Source organism: Dipteris shenzhenensis, chromosome 21, assembly GCF_047967505.1.
Source record: "Dipteris shenzhenensis isolate YYH24624 ecotype China chromosome 21, Dip_SZ_1.0, whole genome shotgun sequence".
NCBI lineage: Eukaryota > Viridiplantae > Streptophyta > Polypodiopsida > Gleicheniales > Dipteridaceae > Dipteris > Dipteris shenzhenensis.
This window is the reverse complement of record NC_141616.1, coordinates 21326177-21346867: the sequence shown is the minus strand read 5'-3', so window position 1 is coordinate 21346867 and position 20691 is coordinate 21326177. Positions and strand designations below refer to the sequence as shown.

Here is a 20691-nt window from a genome sequence, read left to right as displayed (position 1 = left end):
TGAAGCTCAAGACTGCCTGTCTGTTGAGGAGAGGCTTGCAAATGAAGAATCCACGCTGCTGGACCAAGCCATGGCGCTGGCAAAACTGGTGGAAGCAAAAAAGAACTTTTCCGGAGCAGCAGCGGCCCAGCCCCAGCCACAAATCCCTAAGTGAAAAGTGGTAGAAACTGAGGCAGACACCACTTCATGTTCCAAGAGCACTAGACCAAAAGGTATGGTGTATTGTCTATCGATGAGTTTTTGCTCTTCGAGAAGGAGAATGTCGGTCGGCGGCTCATGAGTGACCGAAGGGTGAAGCTGGTTCATGCAGTAGTTGGGAACCCAACCTAGACCCTGAACATTCCAACTGATGACCCTCATTGAGGAGGGAGGGATAGAGAAAGTCCTACCTGACTTGGAGTAGAAGAGGTAACCACCAAGTGGGCATGGAGACCCCTTGTGGAGGAAGCCAGAGGGCTTGGCAGTGCTGGTAGACTCGAAGGCTAAGACGTAGGGGATCCCTATGTCTAGGCATTAAGTGAAGGGTGCATTACTAGGTTGCTAAAAGTGTAAGGTCCAATGAAGGACAAATGGCATCATGTGTAAGCACTGGGCTACGAGGGAGATTTCTAGAGAGAGAGCTCCAACAAGAAAGAACAATGAGAGAAGGAACTGAACAAGGTTCACATACAGGGAGAAAGCGGAGCACTCTAGAAACTATGGCTGGGTGGTGAACAACTTGTGGAGCCCTCTATTTGGTCCGGGATGTAAAATTGGTATCAGAGCCAAAGATCAGCGTTGAAGCTAGTAGAGGACGAGTCATGTTTTATTTTTTCCACAATTGTGATCGGAGCCTTTGTGGGAGGAATTGTTGAGAGAGATTGTAATTGCAATGATTTCCACGCTTGATGTATTGCATCTTTCAACATGAAGCAATATTACGAAGGGCAAAAGATTTCTAATCAGAAACGAAATCCCAGCGCCATCAAATACCTCCAGGCAGGCTCAGAAGTCAGCACAGGTCAAGAAACGCAGAGTTGACTTTTGGTAAAAAATGGTCAGGGTTGAGTTTTGATCGACGTGGTCAACGATCGGCATTGACTAGCTGACTAGGTCGGTCTATCCGCCCTAAAAGCCTATATAAGGCCAGCCCCTTGGCTTCAATCTTCATCCAAGTCTTCTAGTGCTCTAGCCCTCAGCAGCTCCTCCAAGGATCAGGATCAGGGCAGGAGAGTCTGCAGCAGCCCAACAGCCCCATCTAGCCCTCCTTCAGTTAGTCCTCAGCCGGTTCGGTCTGGTACAGTAGTCTCTAGTTCTCTTTTGTGGTGAGGGTACTCCCTCCATACAGTACTTGTTCTTTACTATTGTACTAGGCCCTCTGGGCTAGACATTGTTAAGTATTTATTTTCCCTCTTTGGAGGCCCGCTATATTCTCTCTTTGATTCTCCATAGTTTCACTTGTGTTTTGAGCGCACTATTCTTTCAATTCAAATATAAGTGAGCAAGAGAGAGAGTGAGTTAGGCTATGTCCCTGTTATAGGGAGGGTTTAGGGACAGCCCCACTGTTTTATGTTACAGGCAAGATCTGGAAATGACACCATGAGTACAAGTGAGAAGTCCAACATGGGTGGGGATGAGGGATTTGCTTCCTAAACCCTACCACCACAGAATCCTGCAGAAGCTCTGATGTCTGCCATGATGGCCATGATGCAGATGCAAAAATAACAGTCTGAGAGTCTATTCAACCGCATGGCTAAGCTCCAGGAAATGCGGGATGATTGTAAACAGGCCGCTATAGAACGCGACAACCTAGCTCGGGAAGCGAAAGAAGAACACGATCATGACGCTTTGGAAGCCAAGGAACTCTGACATTGTGAGGCTCTGGAAGCCAAGGAACTCCAAGATCGTGAGGCTCGGGAAGCCAATGAACTCTAGGATTGCGAGGCTTAGTAGACTGTAGACTAGGGAGCTCAGAGAGCGTACCGATCGGGAGGAGAAGGAAGAATGGAAGCATAGTGCTCAGGAAGAGGAAATGGGCCCGACAACTCATAATTTCATTACTCCGACCACATGGGGAGGAAAGGGAGAGAGTCCAAAAGTGCCCATCAAACAAACATTCTTTTCCTGGGAAGCTCAATTTAACTCGGTACGATGGTAAGCAAGAACCTTTAGTGTTGACTTCGTGGTGCAATCAGTTTGAAAGTTACTTTTTAGTTTTGCCTACGAATGACAACGAATGGTGTTGCATCCATGCACCTTGCAGGCAAGGCGGTCACCTGGTGGCTCAAGTGGTAGAAGGACCACTATGATGCAGATGAGGAGGCACCTCTTTATAGATGGTCGGTACAGGGGGATACTGAGACGGTGAATCATTATGCCAACAAGTTCAACGAGGTATTTATACAGTTGCAGTTGGAGGAAAATCAAAAGCTAAGCAAGTTTCTCCATGGGTTGAGTACAGACATCGAGCAAGATGTTCGTTGTTTCAGGCCACGGGATTACGAAGGTGCATATGAGCTTGGTTAGAATTTCGAGCTCATGTACAAGGGTCAAGGATCCAAGTAGGTCAATAGTAAGAACCCGAGGATTCCACCTTAGGAGATGGGGGGAAGAAGTCCGGCAATGGGCAGCAGAAGAAGAACTGGACGGCAAAGGACAACAATGGCTATGGTGGGTACTTGGATGCAATAACTCGAGCTACCTATTCTAAAGAAAACCAGTGCTTCCATTGTCATGTGCAGGGCCACATCAAGTAGGATTGCTTGCACTTCAAGAAGCTCCAGGCAACCAAGACTACCTCAGTGGTTAAAGAGGAGATCGAAGATCAGTAGAAGGGGAGCCTTAGTAGTTTTTCAGTTCTACGGCCAGATCGGCAACCAAAAAGTCCTCATTCTCGCAGATTCAAGGAGTTCCAAGGACGTCATCTCCACCAAATCCGCTCAGTGAGCTAGGTTGACTCTCACTCCCATAGATAGGGGCATTCATGGGACATCATGTAGAGAGCAACATGGTGGCCGCAACAACCACTCTGAAGATAGCAGGTTGGGCAGATACCCTCAGGGTCGTACTGACTCAGGCAACGAACAACATCTTGGGAGCCGGATGGTGGCACCAATTCGAAGTTCAATTTGACTATAAGCACCAGGGTTTAGACCTCAAAGTTTCGGACCACGGGGGTAAGTTTATTGCTTGGCTCAAGGATACTTTGCCTCACCCTTTGATTTCAGCAATTTAGATGGCACGAGAGATCTACCGAGGAGGTGAGGCGTACATAGTCTACTTCAATTCGACTAGTACCGACACTCCAACCAAGACCCACGAACAGGAAGCTTTGCTTCAATAGTACCAAGACATTTTCCTTACATCGAGCCTTTCTCTTGCTCTACCTTCAAGTCGGCTAGAGGACCATCATATTGAGCTAATCACACCTAGCAAGCACCCTTACCGTCTCAACAAAACAATGGAAGAGGAGCTTGAGCAGCAGTTAGAGTTGTTGCAGAGTGGCTTCATACGCCCCAATAATTCACCGTACCTAGCTCCGATCCTCTTCGTGAAGAAGGATAGCACAGCTTGGATGTGCGTTGATAACCGTGCATTGAACAAGCTGACCATCAAGAGCAAGTTTTCCATGCCGAGGATCGACTACATCTTGGAGCACCTGAACGGGGCTAAGATGTTCTTAGAGATTGATCTGAAGAGTGGGTGCCACCAGATTTGGATTCACAAGCCAGATTACAGAAGAAGTTTTTTTGCACAGCGAAGGCTCAGTATGAGTTCATGGTGATGCCTAATCGGTCAGGAGACCTATTGAATGCAAGTCAACGAGCACCGACGTGATGTGAGTTACAAGGAAGGGTAGTGATGCTATCTTTGGAACATGAAGAAACACATTACGCAGATTGGTAAGAAGTGCCCGAAGCTCTCTCATAAATGATGTGGCCATGAAGTTGCAATTGCCTTCGACTTGAACCATGCATTCCGTTTTTCATGTGTCATGGCTCAAGCCGTATGAGGGTTCAGCACTAGCAACAATTCCAGATATGGAACAGCCTGAAATTAGTGATGAGGCCGAGTTAGTTGAGCTTGAGTAGATCTTGCTTCATCGGTTCAAGAGAGGGATCAACAATCAACAACGCTTGTATGCAGTGAAGTTTGAGCACAGGGGCTCCCATGAGGCACCATGGGTGGAAGATGATTTCTTCAATGATTATCCATACCTCCTCACAGCATACAAGGAAGGCCTTTTCCATACTCTAGTTCGAGTTTCATTAAAAGGGGATGTCACATGCATCCACAACCTGTGGCTTGTTGCCTACAGACTGCAACGTCATCAAATATCGCCAGGCACTGTCAAAAGCCAGCACAGGTCAAAAAATGTAGACTTGACTTTTTGGTCATAAAGTCAACGTTGTTGATCTTTTTGGTCAACATTGACTTTTGATCGACTTGGTCAATAGTCGGCGTTGACCAGCCAACTAGGTCGGTCAATCTGCCCTAAAAGCCTATATAAGGTCAGCCCCTTGGCCTCATTCTTCATCCAAGTCTTCTAGTGCTCTAGCCCTTAGTAGCAGATCTCAAGGGATCAAGATCAGGAGAGTTTGCAACAGCCCAGCAGCCCCTTCTAGCCCTCCTTCAGTTAGTCCTCAGCTGGTTCAGTCCGGTACAACAATATCTAGTTCTGTGTGGAGCTTACCATGGCTTTCTTTTCTTTAGTATATCCTTCCCCCACCACACGACACACATCACGACACCTTCCACACATATTACATATCATGACACATAGCCTCTCCCTTAAGTACGCTGCATGTCTTTTCATCTTACTCATAGAACTCGAAGACATTCTGCTCCTGAAAGATCGAGCTACTCTGATCACCCGCTCCCTTCGCGAGGCTGCTCTTCACACTTCCGCACACACCACCTCTACAAAGATCACTACTTACGGATGTCAGATGAGGGCTTCCTCAATCCGTGATGCTACACACGGATCCACCTCCCCCACTCTTTGAGGATTTTGATTGTGCAGTTTTGTGTTTCCTTAAATCGACTATCCATCGAGACTAGATGGGTTGAGTGCATACCTAGAGAAGATCACATTTACTTTCTAGGTGATGTATAGGAGATTAAGCTAGAGGAGCACTTTTCTTTCAAATGCCTTATGTACTATAAGATCTGACGTTATCGCCACTGTCTTTTTAGAGATGCATGCGTGCCCCTCTCTAGTATCTTGTCTCATCTGGATCAAAGACATTTGGTGACTTCTTTCAAGAGGCAGTACGATATAGATATTGGTTGCTTTGGGCACATAGATGAGATCAGAATGCTCAGCCAAACCCCAACCAAAGTGCGATCATTGAGTTTGTCTAGATAGATAGATCTGACCAATGGGCCCCAGGGAGATGGCGTAGCCAAGGCTTGGAGTGAGAGATACAACATACACGCCAGCATGTCAATGCATAGATCAGGCTTGGGGATCTTCCCTCTATGTTCACCAGAACAAAGGCACGGCCGACGGGTGCACTTGTCCGAGATGCAGGGCCACGGCTAGGAGACCACTGTGGACCATGCACATTGACCGTTTCTATCACGGGTTTTATGCTGCCGCAGCCCCGTACACCACCGGAGCCTCTCTTTGCCAACACCCTCTTATCCATTGTCAGTCGCTACGTGGACCTGATTCTTGAATCCTTAGACAACACCACAATGATGCCACACCGTAGTTCCTATCCTCTCCATGGGCTTAGATACTTTGTACTAGTGTTTATGTTTATGTTTTATTTATATTGGGTGCAGATGCCCGCTTGGAGGCTCCACCCATTCAGTTCATTGTATCTGTTTTTTTTTTGGTCTTTCGAAGACTCTAATAAACTTTCTTTCTTTCTTTATTTTTTTGTGTGTCTCTCTTGTGTTAGTTTTGGAGGGTTACTTCTATAGCTTTGGCCTATTTGCAACTATGGACAAGTTTGGTCTCCCTAGGTTGAGTTCACTAGAGGAAGCTGTGAGAAAGGATGATTTTCTCTACAAGTTGTTTGGAAACAAATCTGGTCAATTTCACTAAGAATAGGGTCAAAATGCTGAAGATGATGCTGAAGTGCTAACCAATATCTAGGTGCTCAGGCTTGGGGCAGAAATTGAGGACTTAGCTAGGTTGACCAGCTTTCATCGTCTCCCATGTTTATGGCATTTGTTTAAAGCTTACATAGGTTGGCTTTTGTAATTGCAACTTCTAAACTGTACATGCCATTTATTACTGCATTTAGTTCTAATCCGTGTTGATAGTACATGCTGATGCTGCTACATTGCTTGATCTAGGATAACATTTTAGCGTTGATTGTTATGGATGAGTAAGGCCTATTTTTTACTACTGCACGCAGGTCAGTGCCCAGGCAGTCATGTTTGTGCAGTCAAGGGACTTAACAAAGGAAGCAAGACAGCATGAGAAAATGCTGGATAAAATTATAGATGAGATTATCAACATCAAGGTATGAGCTTCCTGCTTTTTCTAGGTGTATGGCTCGCTCTTTTATTCTAGATGTAGATGTATGTGTAAGGTTGAAGGAAATGGGACAGAGCTGTGATTGCTAATTCCACCAAAAACTAGTATAAAAATTATAGCATCTCTCAGTGGAGAGTAAATCTTTTAAGACAGGTAGTTGAGATTTATGAATTTATTTTTCTTTACCATGGAAGGATGTTAACATTAGATATTGTTTTTATTGGATTCATGATTCAAAAAATTGCAAGCTTGAGCCCACAGTAATGTCTGATGTCATATAATTAAATTTGCTCTTCTTCTCATCTGCTCCTTAGAAATTTGACATATTTCACAACATTGGATAGCCATGGATAGAAAGAAAAACAGAGGGACTGTTGGATATCTGATTGAGCTATTTTTAATTCCTAAAATCTGGTTGGATTGATCAAAACACTTGGAACACTCCCATGGTTTTTATAAGTGTAAGTTGAGACTTGAGCGCCATTGCATGAGAGTTGCCTCTAACATATTATCAGAGCCCGGTTGTCAATCAAGGATAGACATGGCCTCCGAGTCAAGCTTGTGAGTCAGAGCCTAGGATATCTACAACCAAGACTTTCTCCAACCTGAAGGGTGGTGTCCTTGCCGAGGAGGGAGGAATCTAGGTGTGTTTTGTCTGGTTTGCTGTGAGTGTCGGAAAAGTTGAAAGGCTTTTGGTTATCTGCACCCTGCCCCCAGTTCTCTTGTCCAACTTTTTGGTGAGGCCAGAAAGTTGGATGGAACCAACTATCCGATCTAGAGAATGGAAAGTAAAGATTCGGAGCCATGTGGTGGCCGAGGAAATTTGGCAAGTGATGGAAGGAATGTAGTTGAAACCTATCAATGTGATGGATGCCACAGGGAAGGCCACGATACCAAATATCTAATTGGCAGATCCCAATAACGTGAAGGATTGGAGACTGAAGGATGTGGTCGCACTTTCCATGATAATAGGGATAACAATGGATGCGGTGAAACCCCATATCTATATCGGTAGGTTCATCTAGAAGATCTTGAAGGATCTCTATGAAACAAAAACACGGAGAATTATCACGCTCCATGATCACAATTATTCACCATTTATCATGGGGAGAGATAGTCAGCCACTGATTTTCTTGTGAACGTGAAGATTTTTAGAAGGTATGTGATGGTAGTTTGTCATAGGGTGGAATGTTACTGATTAATAAGATTTTGAAGAGCTTGCGGTCATGACTCCCATGGTCAAATCCCACTACTTTCAAGGAATGGGGCTTATTATTGCTCGATGAGGAGGCACAAATGAAGCTGTACAGTGGAAACAACGCTGGCGAGAATGCCTTTATGGTCACAGGAAAGCCTAGCAACGTAAATTCCAAGAAAAAGAAGGATTCAAAAGATGATTGGGAGTCTTTTGCTAGAGAAAGAAAAACGGAGAACATGAAGAAAGTTTCTATTGTGACAAGTATGGACATCTTGCGAAGGACTTCGAGAAGGAAAAGGTTGACCGAGCAAAGGAGGACTAGTCAAAGACAGAATTTGTTGATGATCCAAGTCTAATTGGGATAGACTTCACAGACCCAAGAGATGGTGTCTGTTAGGACTAGACCCTAGTATGGCCTTGGGACAGCTAGTTGTAGTTAGCATTTAGTGGAAGTAAAGCTTATCGTAGAAGAGGAGGTAGAGCTGCTCCCTGCTCGCTCCCTGCTAGCTAGAAGGCATCTGTGGATGTACAGATTCAGCCAGTTTGTGGATTTACAGAGTAGAAGGAGTTTGCCCTAAAACCAATATAAGGAGCCCTTTCCTCCTCATTTTTTCATCAGCTCCTATAGCAGCCTAGTCTACAGCAGCCACTTTCAGCCTCCAGCAGCCTATAGGAGGTCCAGTTAGCAGTAGTAGACATTTATCAGTGGGGATTAGATTGAAAACAGAGGGCTTTTCCGCATAGATGGTTGTGAGATCATGCACACCCTTATTCTCGATCTGCAGCAGTGAGGTTTCTTGGGGCATATTGCGTCGTCTTCAAAGAGTATGGTAGATGGCATAACATGCCTCCTCATTAGTTATTTGTGGACACCTAATTTTGCGCTTCCACCTGGTGTACACTCTTGATTTTTATTTTATTTCAAAATAGGTACTTTCGTATGTTGGCCTCCCACCTGATTTTTAATTTGTATTTTATGTTTTATCTTAGGGGGACTTGCTTGTATTGGCATCCACCTGATGTACTTTTCATCCATTTCGATCTGTTCTGTTGAGTCACGATTGTTTTGCCTTGTAAAAGGTACACTGCATATTTGAAGATCTTGAAGGTGTAAACTTGCCTTGAATGGCCAGAAGATCAATGTAAAACTTGCTATGAACTTTATACAGTGTGTTGGTCAATTTTTTTTAAAAGTCCCTGAATGCTGTTTATCTTCATCGTTCGATATCATGAACTTGAAGTGGATAAATGCTCAAGTATTTACAGGTACTGGATAAGAGAGAGCTTCCCAATATAGCTGATAATTTCCACAGGCTTGTGCTAGACTTCATCATGGAGACGAGTAAGAAAATTGATGGAAGTCTGAGTTCTGGTTTACCTAGTGCAGCTGAGATACAGATTGCACTGGATAGTGTCTTTCCAAGAACAGGGTTTCTCTACTGGATGGAATTGTCAAAGACTGAAAAAGTGTCACAGTTATATGATCTGTCAAACATCATACCTGGAATTCGTGCTTATAATAGGCGAGTTGTTACAATTCCCAATGACTATTGTAACAAAACCTTATTTATACTGTACTGGTAGCTGAATTGGCCTTTGAAACATTGTTTAGATTGTTTGGTAGTAGAGCGCACTCTTGAAAATGTATTCGTGCACCCCGTACAATATCTGCCTGTGTAGTTCTAATCTGTTCTCCATTTGTGCATGATGCTCTCCTTCTTTCAGTTATTGTAGTTCTGCATCTGTCAGTAGGCCAACAGTAGTACGCTTGATCTCTTATGTAGTGGTTGGCAGGTTTTCCTACGAGAGAGAACGTGCAGATCAATTATATAAATAATTGATTTCTGATGTCTTGTTTTTACGTATTTAAAAGGGAGAGAATGGTTTGAAATTATGGTTGCTTGAGTTTACTTTGTCATTAGTTGAACAGTCAATAAATGATATAGAGTCTCTTTTGTCTCCAGAGCAAGAGGAAAAAGCAGCAATGATTGCCAGCTTCCATTCGATATTTTTGAGAAAGAAGCTGAAGATTTGCAGAAAAGAGTTAATGATGAGCTGAAGAATATAATTGAAAGGGTTGAATCTTACAGAAAAGGCTTTTGCTTGCATATCAATTCTCTAGGTGTTGAACATGTTTTGATTCAACGCCTACGGGACGAACTGATTTATGAACATCAAATTTTATCCTTGTTGCAAGCTCTTCAATTGTCGCTGAGTGAAATGAATCTTCGAGTGAGAAACCTTTGTGAGAACTTCTACAAGCATATCCAAGTACTTCAAACCACCATTGGCACACAGAATTGTGTTCCCAATGAGCTGGTATGGTTTCATGGAGATTGATATCATCACATGGAAAGCAGTGTTAATTTGTCCCTTACATCTGTCCTGTAATTCCTCTCATTTTAATTTAAATATTTCTATATTAACTTCTACTGTTTTCACTCATGATAAGGAATTGGTTGGTTAAACCAGGTTTATCCAGAGTTTCAAGCCATTGGTGTTTCCCAAAGAAAGGCTTCAGATGAGCTAAGAAATTTTAGGGCTTATTCTAAGGTGGCTATGGCTCTACTTTTGCTTTCTGCTGAACCTAAGTTTAAACGGACACCAATTGGATTGGCTGGCATAACCACTGATTCTGGACTTTCAAAGCTGAGGATCATTGTCAATGATTGTGGATGTTTGCCAGCTCACATCTATACAATGAATGCTTGTCAGACTGACATGTATGATCCTCAAATTTCTTATTTTAACATTCAGTAGAAGCTCTAATGATCTGAAGCAGGTAATGTAATTTAAAATTTTGTTTATAGATTTTTGAGGGATTACAAAGGTTGTGATTAAGTGCTTGTTTGATATGCTTAGGTGGAATATATCAGAACTAGTTTAAGTTTTGATTATTGAGAGGGTCAAATGATGTACAACGGCAACTCCCATCGTGCTCTCCCTCCCCCTTCTACCTTCACCCCTCTAGCTGCCTGCCCCTCAGCCCTTTAGCTCCTCCTCTGGCTGCCTTCACCCTCAGTGTGAAACTTTTGACACTTGTGGAGCTGTGAGCATTGTCTTCAATGCCAGCCCCTTAGTGCTTGGCTCTAGGAAGATTTTCCTCAAGCCCTTTTCACTTGGATTCGACCTAGTAGAGGAGGACAGGCAGACAAAGTCTCTATTTGTCAGATTTCCAGGTCTGCCCCAGTTGTGTCATTGACTCCTTGCCACGATCATAGCTAGATTTGGAGTGGTCATTGAGACCTCCCCCCTCCTTGGTTTTCCCTCTTTAGCAGTAGAGGCGATCAGATCGGATGGGGTAGCTAGAGTTATGGTCATTGTCTCTGACCCTAACATTTCTGATGACCACATCATGCTCCAGTACTCAAACGGATCTCTTTTTCAGTAGAGAGTTGGGATAGCACGCAGGCAGGAACAATGTTGGATATGCAGAATCTTTGGCCATTTTGCCAAAGATTGACCAAAGAAGAAGAAAAGACATCTTGTGCAGTCCCCTCTCGTACTTGACAGAGTGTACCTTCGGCACTGTCTCATTGCTCGACACCAGCTACACGTCCTGTACACCTGCTGTTGGCCCACGCTAGGTTCCAGCTAGAGTGAGTGCCTTCTCCACCATATATAGATCTGGTGGGGCCCTAGACCCCACCCCTAGTGGGCCTTTTGGCATTCTTGATCCGGTCGAGTATAGTGATGCTCCAGACCGTTCTTAAGTCGTGGCTAGTGTTATACAGGATCCTGTCTCGGTTAGGACCAATGGTACTTCTCTTGTAGATCTTCTTTGAGGTCTTGACCCCTCATCAAAGCAGCCTCCTCCTTCCTCCAATTTTCAGACTCCTTTCATTTTGAGGAAAGAGAGTGGCTTTTGACTCATCACCTTTCCCTAGTGCGGGGATTTTACACACTCCGGCACTAGGCATGTTTCATAAGAACTTTCTCTGCCTTGACGGACTATGGTGAGGATGATTTTGTTCTCTCTACTTTTGAGAACATGGTTATTGGCTTGCCTGTCAACAGAGCATCTTGTGGGGCTCTCTTCCTTGAGGATCTCCTTAGCCCCGCTCATGCATATGGTAGGAGTCCTATGACCCTGGAGGGGTTTGTTTCCACCACTAGGTCGGGTAAGCTGTTCCACCCTACTTTCTCCCGCCGATGAGGATTGTTAGTTGGAACAGCAAGGCCTTGGTGGTGCATTGCATCGCCATCACCGCAAGTAGCCGATCCATGATCAGCTTCATCAAGGTGTTACTAGTGGCCCCATTGTTATACTTTTTCTTCAAGGACACAAACTGGATGCCAGAGATTGCTCAAAGTTAGAGAAATTACTTTTTGGTCCCTTGCTTTGGGCATAAGGGGGGAAACATGCATTTTAGTATCAGATTCTTTTCTTCCCCTTGTGGTTGGACACTATGTCATTATGCCCTCCAGAGCACAGTGGATCATTTATTGATTAGTGGGCATAAGGTTGGTCTTCTCAACCTCTTTATCCCCAACAACAGAGGAAATTGTGTCCTTTTTAGGAAGGAACTTCTCTCTTGGTCCCCAACTATTGCTTAGACATGGTGGAGTTGCCTTTAAACAAAAAAGGGGGGAGAGAAGGTAGCATTCATTCTCTGGAGAGAGTAGCTTGGGATGCCTCTCTTTCAGTACAGTGGCAGAGATGCTTGGACAGATGATGCCTTTCACACATTGCTGCACTCCTTCTAGCCTTCTTGGTCAAACAGGAGGGTTCATATGCCCATCCATGCATTGTGAAAAATTCTATGTTGATGATTGGGCACTTGATAGAGGAGGTTCAATGTGCATTGCACCAGGGGTTACCACTTCGGATCACTTTCCGGTGGTTCTTATGATTTCTAAGCCTCATGAGAGGTGCCTCTCTGCTAGTATCAGGATTCCATATGCATTTTGTGCAGAGGAGGGCCTCAGGTCTCATTTACAGGGAGTGTCTTCCCCTCTACATGTTGCAGTAGCCCTTTCAGGTGTTAGTGATTTTGTACCACACTATTGCTAACACGAGGAGACACGAGATTCTAAGGCCGGAGAGGGGCTTCTATTGACAATCAGCATCCCTTTAGAGGGAAGAGTAGAAAAGGCCTTAAGATGCTTGGATTAGGGATCACCTTGTTGTAGCAAGGGCTCATATGCAAATCTTGCTAGATCAGAGAGCAGACTATGCCTTGCTTTAAATTTTTGACTGAAATACATGCAAAATATGGGATCATCTTCTCGCACTACAACCATTTGCCTCATTTATGATGGTTATCTCAATCAAAACTTCATAGATTTATATTTTTGGATAAAATAGGGAAAGCGTCGATTTAAGCATGGATATAAATCTCGCTAAGGAAGAGTGAAAAGGATTGAGATAAATGTCACTTAAAAAACATTGATAAAATCTTAATTATAACAGTCTATTTAAATGCCGATACATCAATCATCGATGGTATATCAATGGTTATATCGAAGATGTTATAGGAAAAGCTGAAAGCTTTTCGATGGTGGTTATATCAATGTTGAGAATCTGTTTGAAAAATTTAGGGCAAATTAGGGCTTAGAATAGTACCAATGTACATTTCAATGATCTATTTGTGTGTGCACTGTGTCTGTGAGTGTGTGTGTGTGTGTGTGATGCATCGCCCAGCCAAGTGGTGGAGGAAAAGATTACAGCAACTTTGGGCCTTTATAGTACTGCTTCGGCAACAGGTTTTCTTTTGGCGAGTTCTTTTGGGAGTGTTTCCATCTGGACAGCTATTAGCTCATCGACACATTGCTCCTGCACTTTGCCATAGATGTTCTGCTTCTTCGGAGACTGTGCCTCACTTGTTTTGGCATTGTCCGTGCTCTCATGAGTTTTTTGATCTGCTTCGACAGCACCTGCGAGCGAGATTCCCATCTATTCCGTTTGGGAAGTTCTTCTGGCTATTTGGGTTTCATCCATCCAGACCGGAGTCTCATCTTTTCTTCGTTTGGGTTCGCTACTAGGCATTATGGACTTTATGGACATATAGGAATTGTAAAGTCTTTGGTGATTCTACTTTCTCTCTGTTTGGCTTTTTTAGGCGTTCTCTGCAGCAATCTTTCTTTGATTGCTTGCAGACCCGCTGCATAGATCATGAGGTCTTTTTGGCATATACTGAAATTTTCAGTTGATGTAATTGTAGCACCTTTTTTTGAGGTTGCTACTCATATAATATAATCAATCAATGATTTCACAAAAAAAAAAAAAAAGTGTGTGTGTGTGTGTGTGGTGTGTGCGTGTGGCGACCCATATCTCTTATGCCAGTCATTTACAAACTCATTGCCAAGATGATTGTTCTCAGGGTTCGATTTATCTTGCAAGCAGGACTTCATCCTAGGCAGTATGGGTTTGTTCCCAGAAGACAGATTACTGATAATATCTCCAATGCTTTGCTTGCAATTGAGTATGCCAAATATTCTAAACAAGATGTTCTCATTCTGCAAGTCGACATTGCCAAAGCATTTGATACTGTCCATTGGGATTTTATTTCTCAGACTATGCATAAATTGGGATTTGGCCCTCGGCTAGTCCACATTATTTACTGGCTCTATTCTCATGCCACTGCGCAGTGTTTGCTTGGTGGTGGGTTGTCAAGAGCATGGACTATGACCCGCTCAGTGAGACAAGGTTGCCCTCTTAGTTCGCTACTATATGCCATTGCTACTCATCCGTTATTGTTGCATATGGACCATCTTACAACTACTGGGCAGCTTCATGGCTTGCAAATTCCAGGGGCACAGCCGTTTCTTGCACAGGCATATGCTGATGATTCATATTTCATGCCCAGGAATTCTCAAACTGACCTTTCTCACTTGATGCATACTCTGAATGATTTTGGCATAGCTACTGGACTGCATATTAACTTTCAGAAATCCAATCTTTTAGCATTGAAAGAAGCTGATTGGCATGCACTTCTCTGGCCTGGCCACATCCTCCCTTCCCACACTCTTGTGAGGCATCTAGGATATCCCATTGGCTGGAATATTACCCCTCAACAACAGCTCAAATGGGTGCTTCAAAAGATCAACAAGAAGTTGGAATACTGGCATTTGTCCACTTGGCCTCTACATGTTCGACTTCGGATAGTACAGTCTATCATTATGGCATACGTGCAATTTTATTTGCCTCTTCTTCCCTGGTCTTTTAAGCATTTGGCTTCCTATATGTCCCAGGCTATGGAGATATTTTGGAAAAGCAAATCTCACAAAAAGGCATTGCGACTTCTTCCCATGCAGGCTGTTTGCTCTCCTAAGACTCATGGGGGACTGAATATTCTCAATCTTCAGTTTCATATGCTGGCAAGAAAGAGCACTATGATTGCTGATTTTTTTCAGCAAAAACAGCCATGGGCTATTATGTTAGCAGCTATGTGTGGAAACATGACGTCCCATGCATATGGGCATTGGATTACAGATCACTGGGAAGCAGTCATGACCACATTTCAGGGGAAAATTCTTGGTTGTCCTGTCTCTATTGCTTTTATTCATGATTGGAAGAGAATTCTCTCTTATGCTAAATGGACAGGTGCTTCTTCCAATCATGGTAATTCTTTTCACTTGGAAAGTATCCATTGGAGCAAGGTGTTTGAATCGCCTCTCGCTTTAGAGGCGCCTATCAAAGCATATAATCTTATGAAATTGGGCATAAGATTTATCGGAGATGTTGTGGATCAACATGGTTATGTGCTTTCATTCCCACAAGCTTGCAGGACATTCCCCTTGGGTCTGCATCATCGGCCCATTTGGAGAATACTTACAACTATGTTGCAGCCATTTGTTCCTGTTCCTCCACTGTTTGTACAGGACAGATTGCTGGACTGGAATCTGACTTCCTTATCCCCTGCTACTTGTTCGCTTTCAATGCATAATCTGGCCTTCTCGATGGTTTACATATTTCTTCTTCCACGATACTCATAGCTTCCGCCACAAACAGAAAAAGAAAAGGGGCAAGAGGACAACCCTGGCGGACTGATCTAGAGATCTGAAACCTGTCCCCTCTTACCCCCCCAATAAGCACCTGGCTATGGGCTGATCTGTAGAAAGAAAGAAAGAAAGAAAGAAAGTTTATTAAAGTCTTCGGGAGACCGTGAAGGTCTATGAGACTAAAGATAACTGATACAATGAGCATAACGGTGGCGGTCTCAAAACGGGCCAGCCAACCGTTTCAACAAAAAAGAGGTTATGAAGGACTGTGTGTCTAGTCCTGATACAAAAAATATGTGTCTACCTCCAGATGATACAAAAAAGAAGGGGGGGGCACCAAAAATGGGGCAGAGGGGGGAGATACAGTATACATGTGCAGGTGGTGATCGTCAGAGACCAATCATAGAGGGGCCGTCAAATGGGAGGTCGGAAAAAACCTTGCGATAGATGATTGGCCTCTGACGTCACGCGGCCTAGTCGAGCTCGGTCGTCGAGGGCGGCGGGTGGCCCTGTGGATGAGGGCAATGGTAACCCCGGTGGGGCGGGCAGAGAGCAGAGACGAGATGTCATGGACCTGGATGTGTGAGTTTGTGCGCTGGCGCAGCTGTCATGGCTCTGGCTCTCGCTCACGTCCGCGTCGTCGGCTAGACTGAGAAGAGGTATCCTGTGACTGGAAGAAGTCAGTGATAGGCCGCTGGGTGTCCTCACGCTGTGTGCACTGCTCGTGTCGCCGTGCTCGGAGAGAGGTATCTCGGTGGCGAGTCATCTCATGTAAGAAAGCGGCTAGGCATCGCTGATCCGGGAACTGCAGCATGTGTGGAAGGGAGCCGAATCCGTCGCGGAAGAGGCAGTGGTACCGGCCTCGAATGGCATAATAGATAGGACATCTGAAAGCAAAGTGCTCCTCCGACTCGATCTCCTGCAAGTCGCAAAGTGGGCAAAGGCGGTCCTCTCGTGGGATACCCTTTGCGCGTCCGCTCTCGATCCGTAATCGGTGTGACGAGACCCTAAACTGACCGAGGGAGATCCGGAGCGCATGTGGTAGATGAAGCTGTGTGTAACCCGGAGGTGTGATGAAGCCCTCCTGTGAGATCTGGAGGCAGTGTCGGCATGGATCGGCATGGATTAGAGAGAGGATACTCCTCTAATCCATGCATCTAAAAAACCAAAGCGAGATAGAGTACCCTTTAAAAAATCCCAGTCTACTCTGTCATAAGCTTTCTCAAAGTCCAATAGTAGAATGGCCAACCTGTGGCGGCTCTGCATGGCCCATTCTGAGGCCTCCCAAAATGAGAAAATATTATCGAAAATACTTCTACCATGCACAAACCCTGTCTGCGTGTCATGAATCAAATCTGGAAGAAAAACCTGTAGCCGCAGATTGATTGCTTTTGCTAGAATCTTGTAAAAAGTGCCCAATAGAGTGATGGGTCTCCATTGTGATACTAGATTCCTATTATCCCCCTTTGGGATGAGATGAATGAGACCATCTGTAAGTGAGTCAGGCATCTCACCAGAGTCAAGAGTGTGCACAAGATTGTCTTTACAAGTAGGTTTGGTCAGTATGAATTTTTGATAATTGCCATTCGGGCTCACCAATGCTCTGGCTATATTTTGATGTTTATGAATGATTTATTGTACCCATATATGGGGAAGTTTGTAGTACAAGTTTACAGCTAAAGTCTTGCTGAGCAGTGAACATAAATAAATTGGAGAAAAGTGTTCAGTACTTTGAGACAATCTAGTCTATGTAAATACGAATAAAACTGTGCTTTACATGGTTAAATTTCAGTATTTGGGTTTCATTAGAACTCCTAAAGGGGTTGAAATGGATCCAAAGAAAGTGGCTGCAATTCTAGTGTGGCAAGAACCTAAGAATGTGACAGCTTTGCAATCATTCTTAGGATCTGTATAGGTTCTATAGGAGACATGTAAGAGCGTATACGGATATTGTCTCTCCATTGACCGAGTTGACCTCAGACAACGTGCCTTACATGTGGGGAAAGAATCAACAAGAAAGATTTAAAGAATAAAGAGAGTAGTGGCTCAAGGACTTGTGTCAAAGATTGTTGATCCTAAGAAAGCATGGAGACATTATTTATATGGTGCATGGTTTTATGTCGATGTCAACCATGACACTCTGAAATATTTTTGTAAGCAAACTGATTTGAGTAGCTGCCAAGCGAGGTGGGCAGAACTCGTGCAGGAGTTCCATATGAAAATTCGGTACCGAAGATGGAAGGATCATAAAGTTATTGATTTGTCGTCATGCATTATGCATAATATCAGTTCGCAATAGTAGAAAGCATCCTAATGGCTAAAGTTAGGAAAACTCATAAGTGGACGAGTATGTCCAGAGCCTTCGGCCTAAGGCTATTTTGATAAACCCAAGGTTATAGATGACGTGGCATCTAGGAAAGGCCATAATATAGATGATGGTATGCTGAAAAGAAATGGCAAGATAGTTATACCAAGAATGATCTCCCATAGAAGATCATCCGTCATTGCCAAGATAGTCCATGTGCGGGTTGAAAAGACATATGAGCTTGTAAAGCCTTATTTCTTTTGGACAAAGATGAAAAAACATATTGATGAGTATGTCACATGATTTTTTTTGTGTCAAGTAAGGAAGGCAAAGCGAGTGAAGGCACCTAGCCTTTTACAACCATTGGAAATACCATCAAGTGCTGGTTGCTTGTCTTACCAAGATGGCTCACTTGATTTTGACTATAGAGTCAGCAAGTGCCTGATCAAGTAGCGGATCGTTTCAAACTAAGTTGTTTCGTCTGCATTGATTACCAAAATCTTTAGTATCATGGATACGAGATTTACCAGTCAGTTTTGGACTGCACTTAGAATGAAGTTGGGAATGAGTGATGGGGATCATCGTGGATACGAGATTTACTAGTCAGTTTTGGACTGATGTATTTAATGCACTTAGGACGAAGTTGGAATGGGGATCAAACGGAAAGAGTCAGCCAGACTTTGGAAGATAGGTTGCCATTACTACAATTTGCCTATAATGATAGAAAGCATTCATCAAAAGGGATGAGCCCTTCCAAATGGAACTATGGATTTAGACCAGCTAGTCCAAGTATAGTGGGAGTTCCACAAAAGGCACCTAGTGCCGTGGGCTATATAATCTAGATGTGGAGGATGTTGGAACTGGCTAATTCAAACATTTGCCAAGCTATGGATAAGGCTAAGACATATGTGGATGAGAAAGGATCTTTTAAGCCTTTCTCAAGGTTCCTTCACATGCTAAGTCATTAGCTATAGGATAATGCGTGAAGTTATCACCCCGATGTTGTGGGCTGTGGTGCATCTAGTGTTTCACGTGTCTTTGTTAAAACATTTTTTGCAACCAATTGATTCATTAATCGATGAAATTGTTATGTTATAGGAACTAGAGGAAAATGCAGCACACAAGCCAGCAAGAATCCTAGACCGGGGAGAAATGTGTGTTTGAAACCAGAAGGTACCTAGAATGCTAATTGTTTGTCATGGTCTTTCTCTATCTGAGGCTACCTTGGAATCTGTTTACCACATATGGAGAGCATTCCTAGATTTCATCATAGAGGACGCTGATGCTTGAAGAGGGAAGGAATGCTACTGTCCAGTTAAAATGTGACATGACCTTGGATGCATCGGTGATAGGAGGTCCTTAACGAGACCATTGGTATGGAATTGCGACAGAAAACAGGCTTGCAGAGAGAGAACAGGGGTGTGGAGGCAAGGGGGACTGGACCAGGTAAGGGAGATGCAGGATACCAAGCAAAAATAGAGGAGGTGGGCAAGCTTGTTGTAGGCAGGGAGCTTGCAGGTTTGATTGACTTTTACGTTGCTGTGATGTTTTAATGATAAACAACCTATGCGCCAGCTCAAGGCTTAGCTGGGGCCACAGGTTCTTACCAATTATTGCCAAACACTTTCTTTACTTTATGAGAGGATTTTACTCATCTAAAACATGTCTTGACGGCATGTGACATTTGATGTGCATGCAAGCTTATTGCTATTTCTTTTTTAATTTTGACTTCATCTTATATTCTTTTCTCATAAAGCATCCAAGGGATCTAAGCCCTTGTACACCTCAGCTAATGAAGAACAGTTTCCTTTCAGCACATCTATGCAAGGCATCCATTTCCTTTTGTAGAATTCTATGACTGATTATACTGCTCAATTAAGGATATTGATGAATGTAAGAATCAAAACTTGTACTGATATTATCAACATTTCATTATACATGCATCCCATGATTGCAAAGTAATCTATCTGCTTATCAAATGCCATCATTTAACTTGTGTTTCAAAAGTTGCAGCCCGTATGTGGGGATTGTGGACCAAGGAAACATTGATGCAGTGAAGGTAACTATCATCAATGGTAGTAATGCACAAGATGCCTTGGCAGGAGGTCTGAAGCTTCAGTTGAATGGTTTTTGTCCAATGAGTATTGTACGAAATCAAGGATTTTTATTGCATGGAGATCCCATGACAGGACTTGTCCGCATCAGGGAAAAAGCTTTTGCATTCTCTACACCATGTGCCCTGAACGAGTGCGTTAGCATCATGATGCTCTGTTTGTGCATTAGAAGTTCAAACTTCCCCCCTTAGGATTTGAGGTCTGAAAACTTTTCTGCATGCAGGTTTGTGAATGCTCCAAATGGTGCTTTGATGGCAGCAGAGATGATGGCAATTAAGATGCCACATTTAGTCAATCTCTTGGGGCTTCAACATGATCCACGATTCTCCTGTCTTGCAATACCACATGTACCATGTCTTTGCTCTTCCATTCTCTTTCCCTCCTTCCTGGTCTCCTTTGACCCCACATATAGATTCAAAAGCATGTACCTATGCAGAAGAAAGGAAAGATTTTGGTAAAGCTTGAAGATACTCATCGTCTGCTGAATAAATTAATGGACAGTATAATAAGAGTTATGATTTTAACATATCTACTAAGCTTGATATTAGTGCAAGGATACATAAGTTCTACTGCTTGTAGTCTAGGAATATGTCACATCTCTTCATTGTTATTAGTCATTTGCAACATTTGTACGGTGGCCTTTTCAGTGCAACAAGGT

At 43.6% G+C, this 20691-nt stretch overlaps 1 protein-coding gene across 1 annotated transcript in view; it reads left to right on the top strand.

The window, feature by feature from the left end:
* LOC147888620 (uncharacterized) overlaps positions 1-20691 on the top strand; it is a 74386-nt gene that overhangs the window by 4127 nt on the left and 49568 nt on the right. The window contains exons 3-8 of the mRNA XM_087392965.1: positions 6351-6458; positions 8937-9193; positions 9635-9989; positions 10143-10393; positions 19933-20166; positions 20257-20380. Of these exons, the coding sequence (XP_087249091.1) occupies positions 6351-6458; positions 8937-9193; positions 9635-9989; positions 10143-10393; positions 19933-20166; positions 20257-20380 (1329 nt within the window). The remainder of the gene's footprint in view (positions 1-6350; positions 6459-8936; positions 9194-9634; positions 9990-10142; positions 10394-19932; positions 20167-20256; positions 20381-20691) is intronic.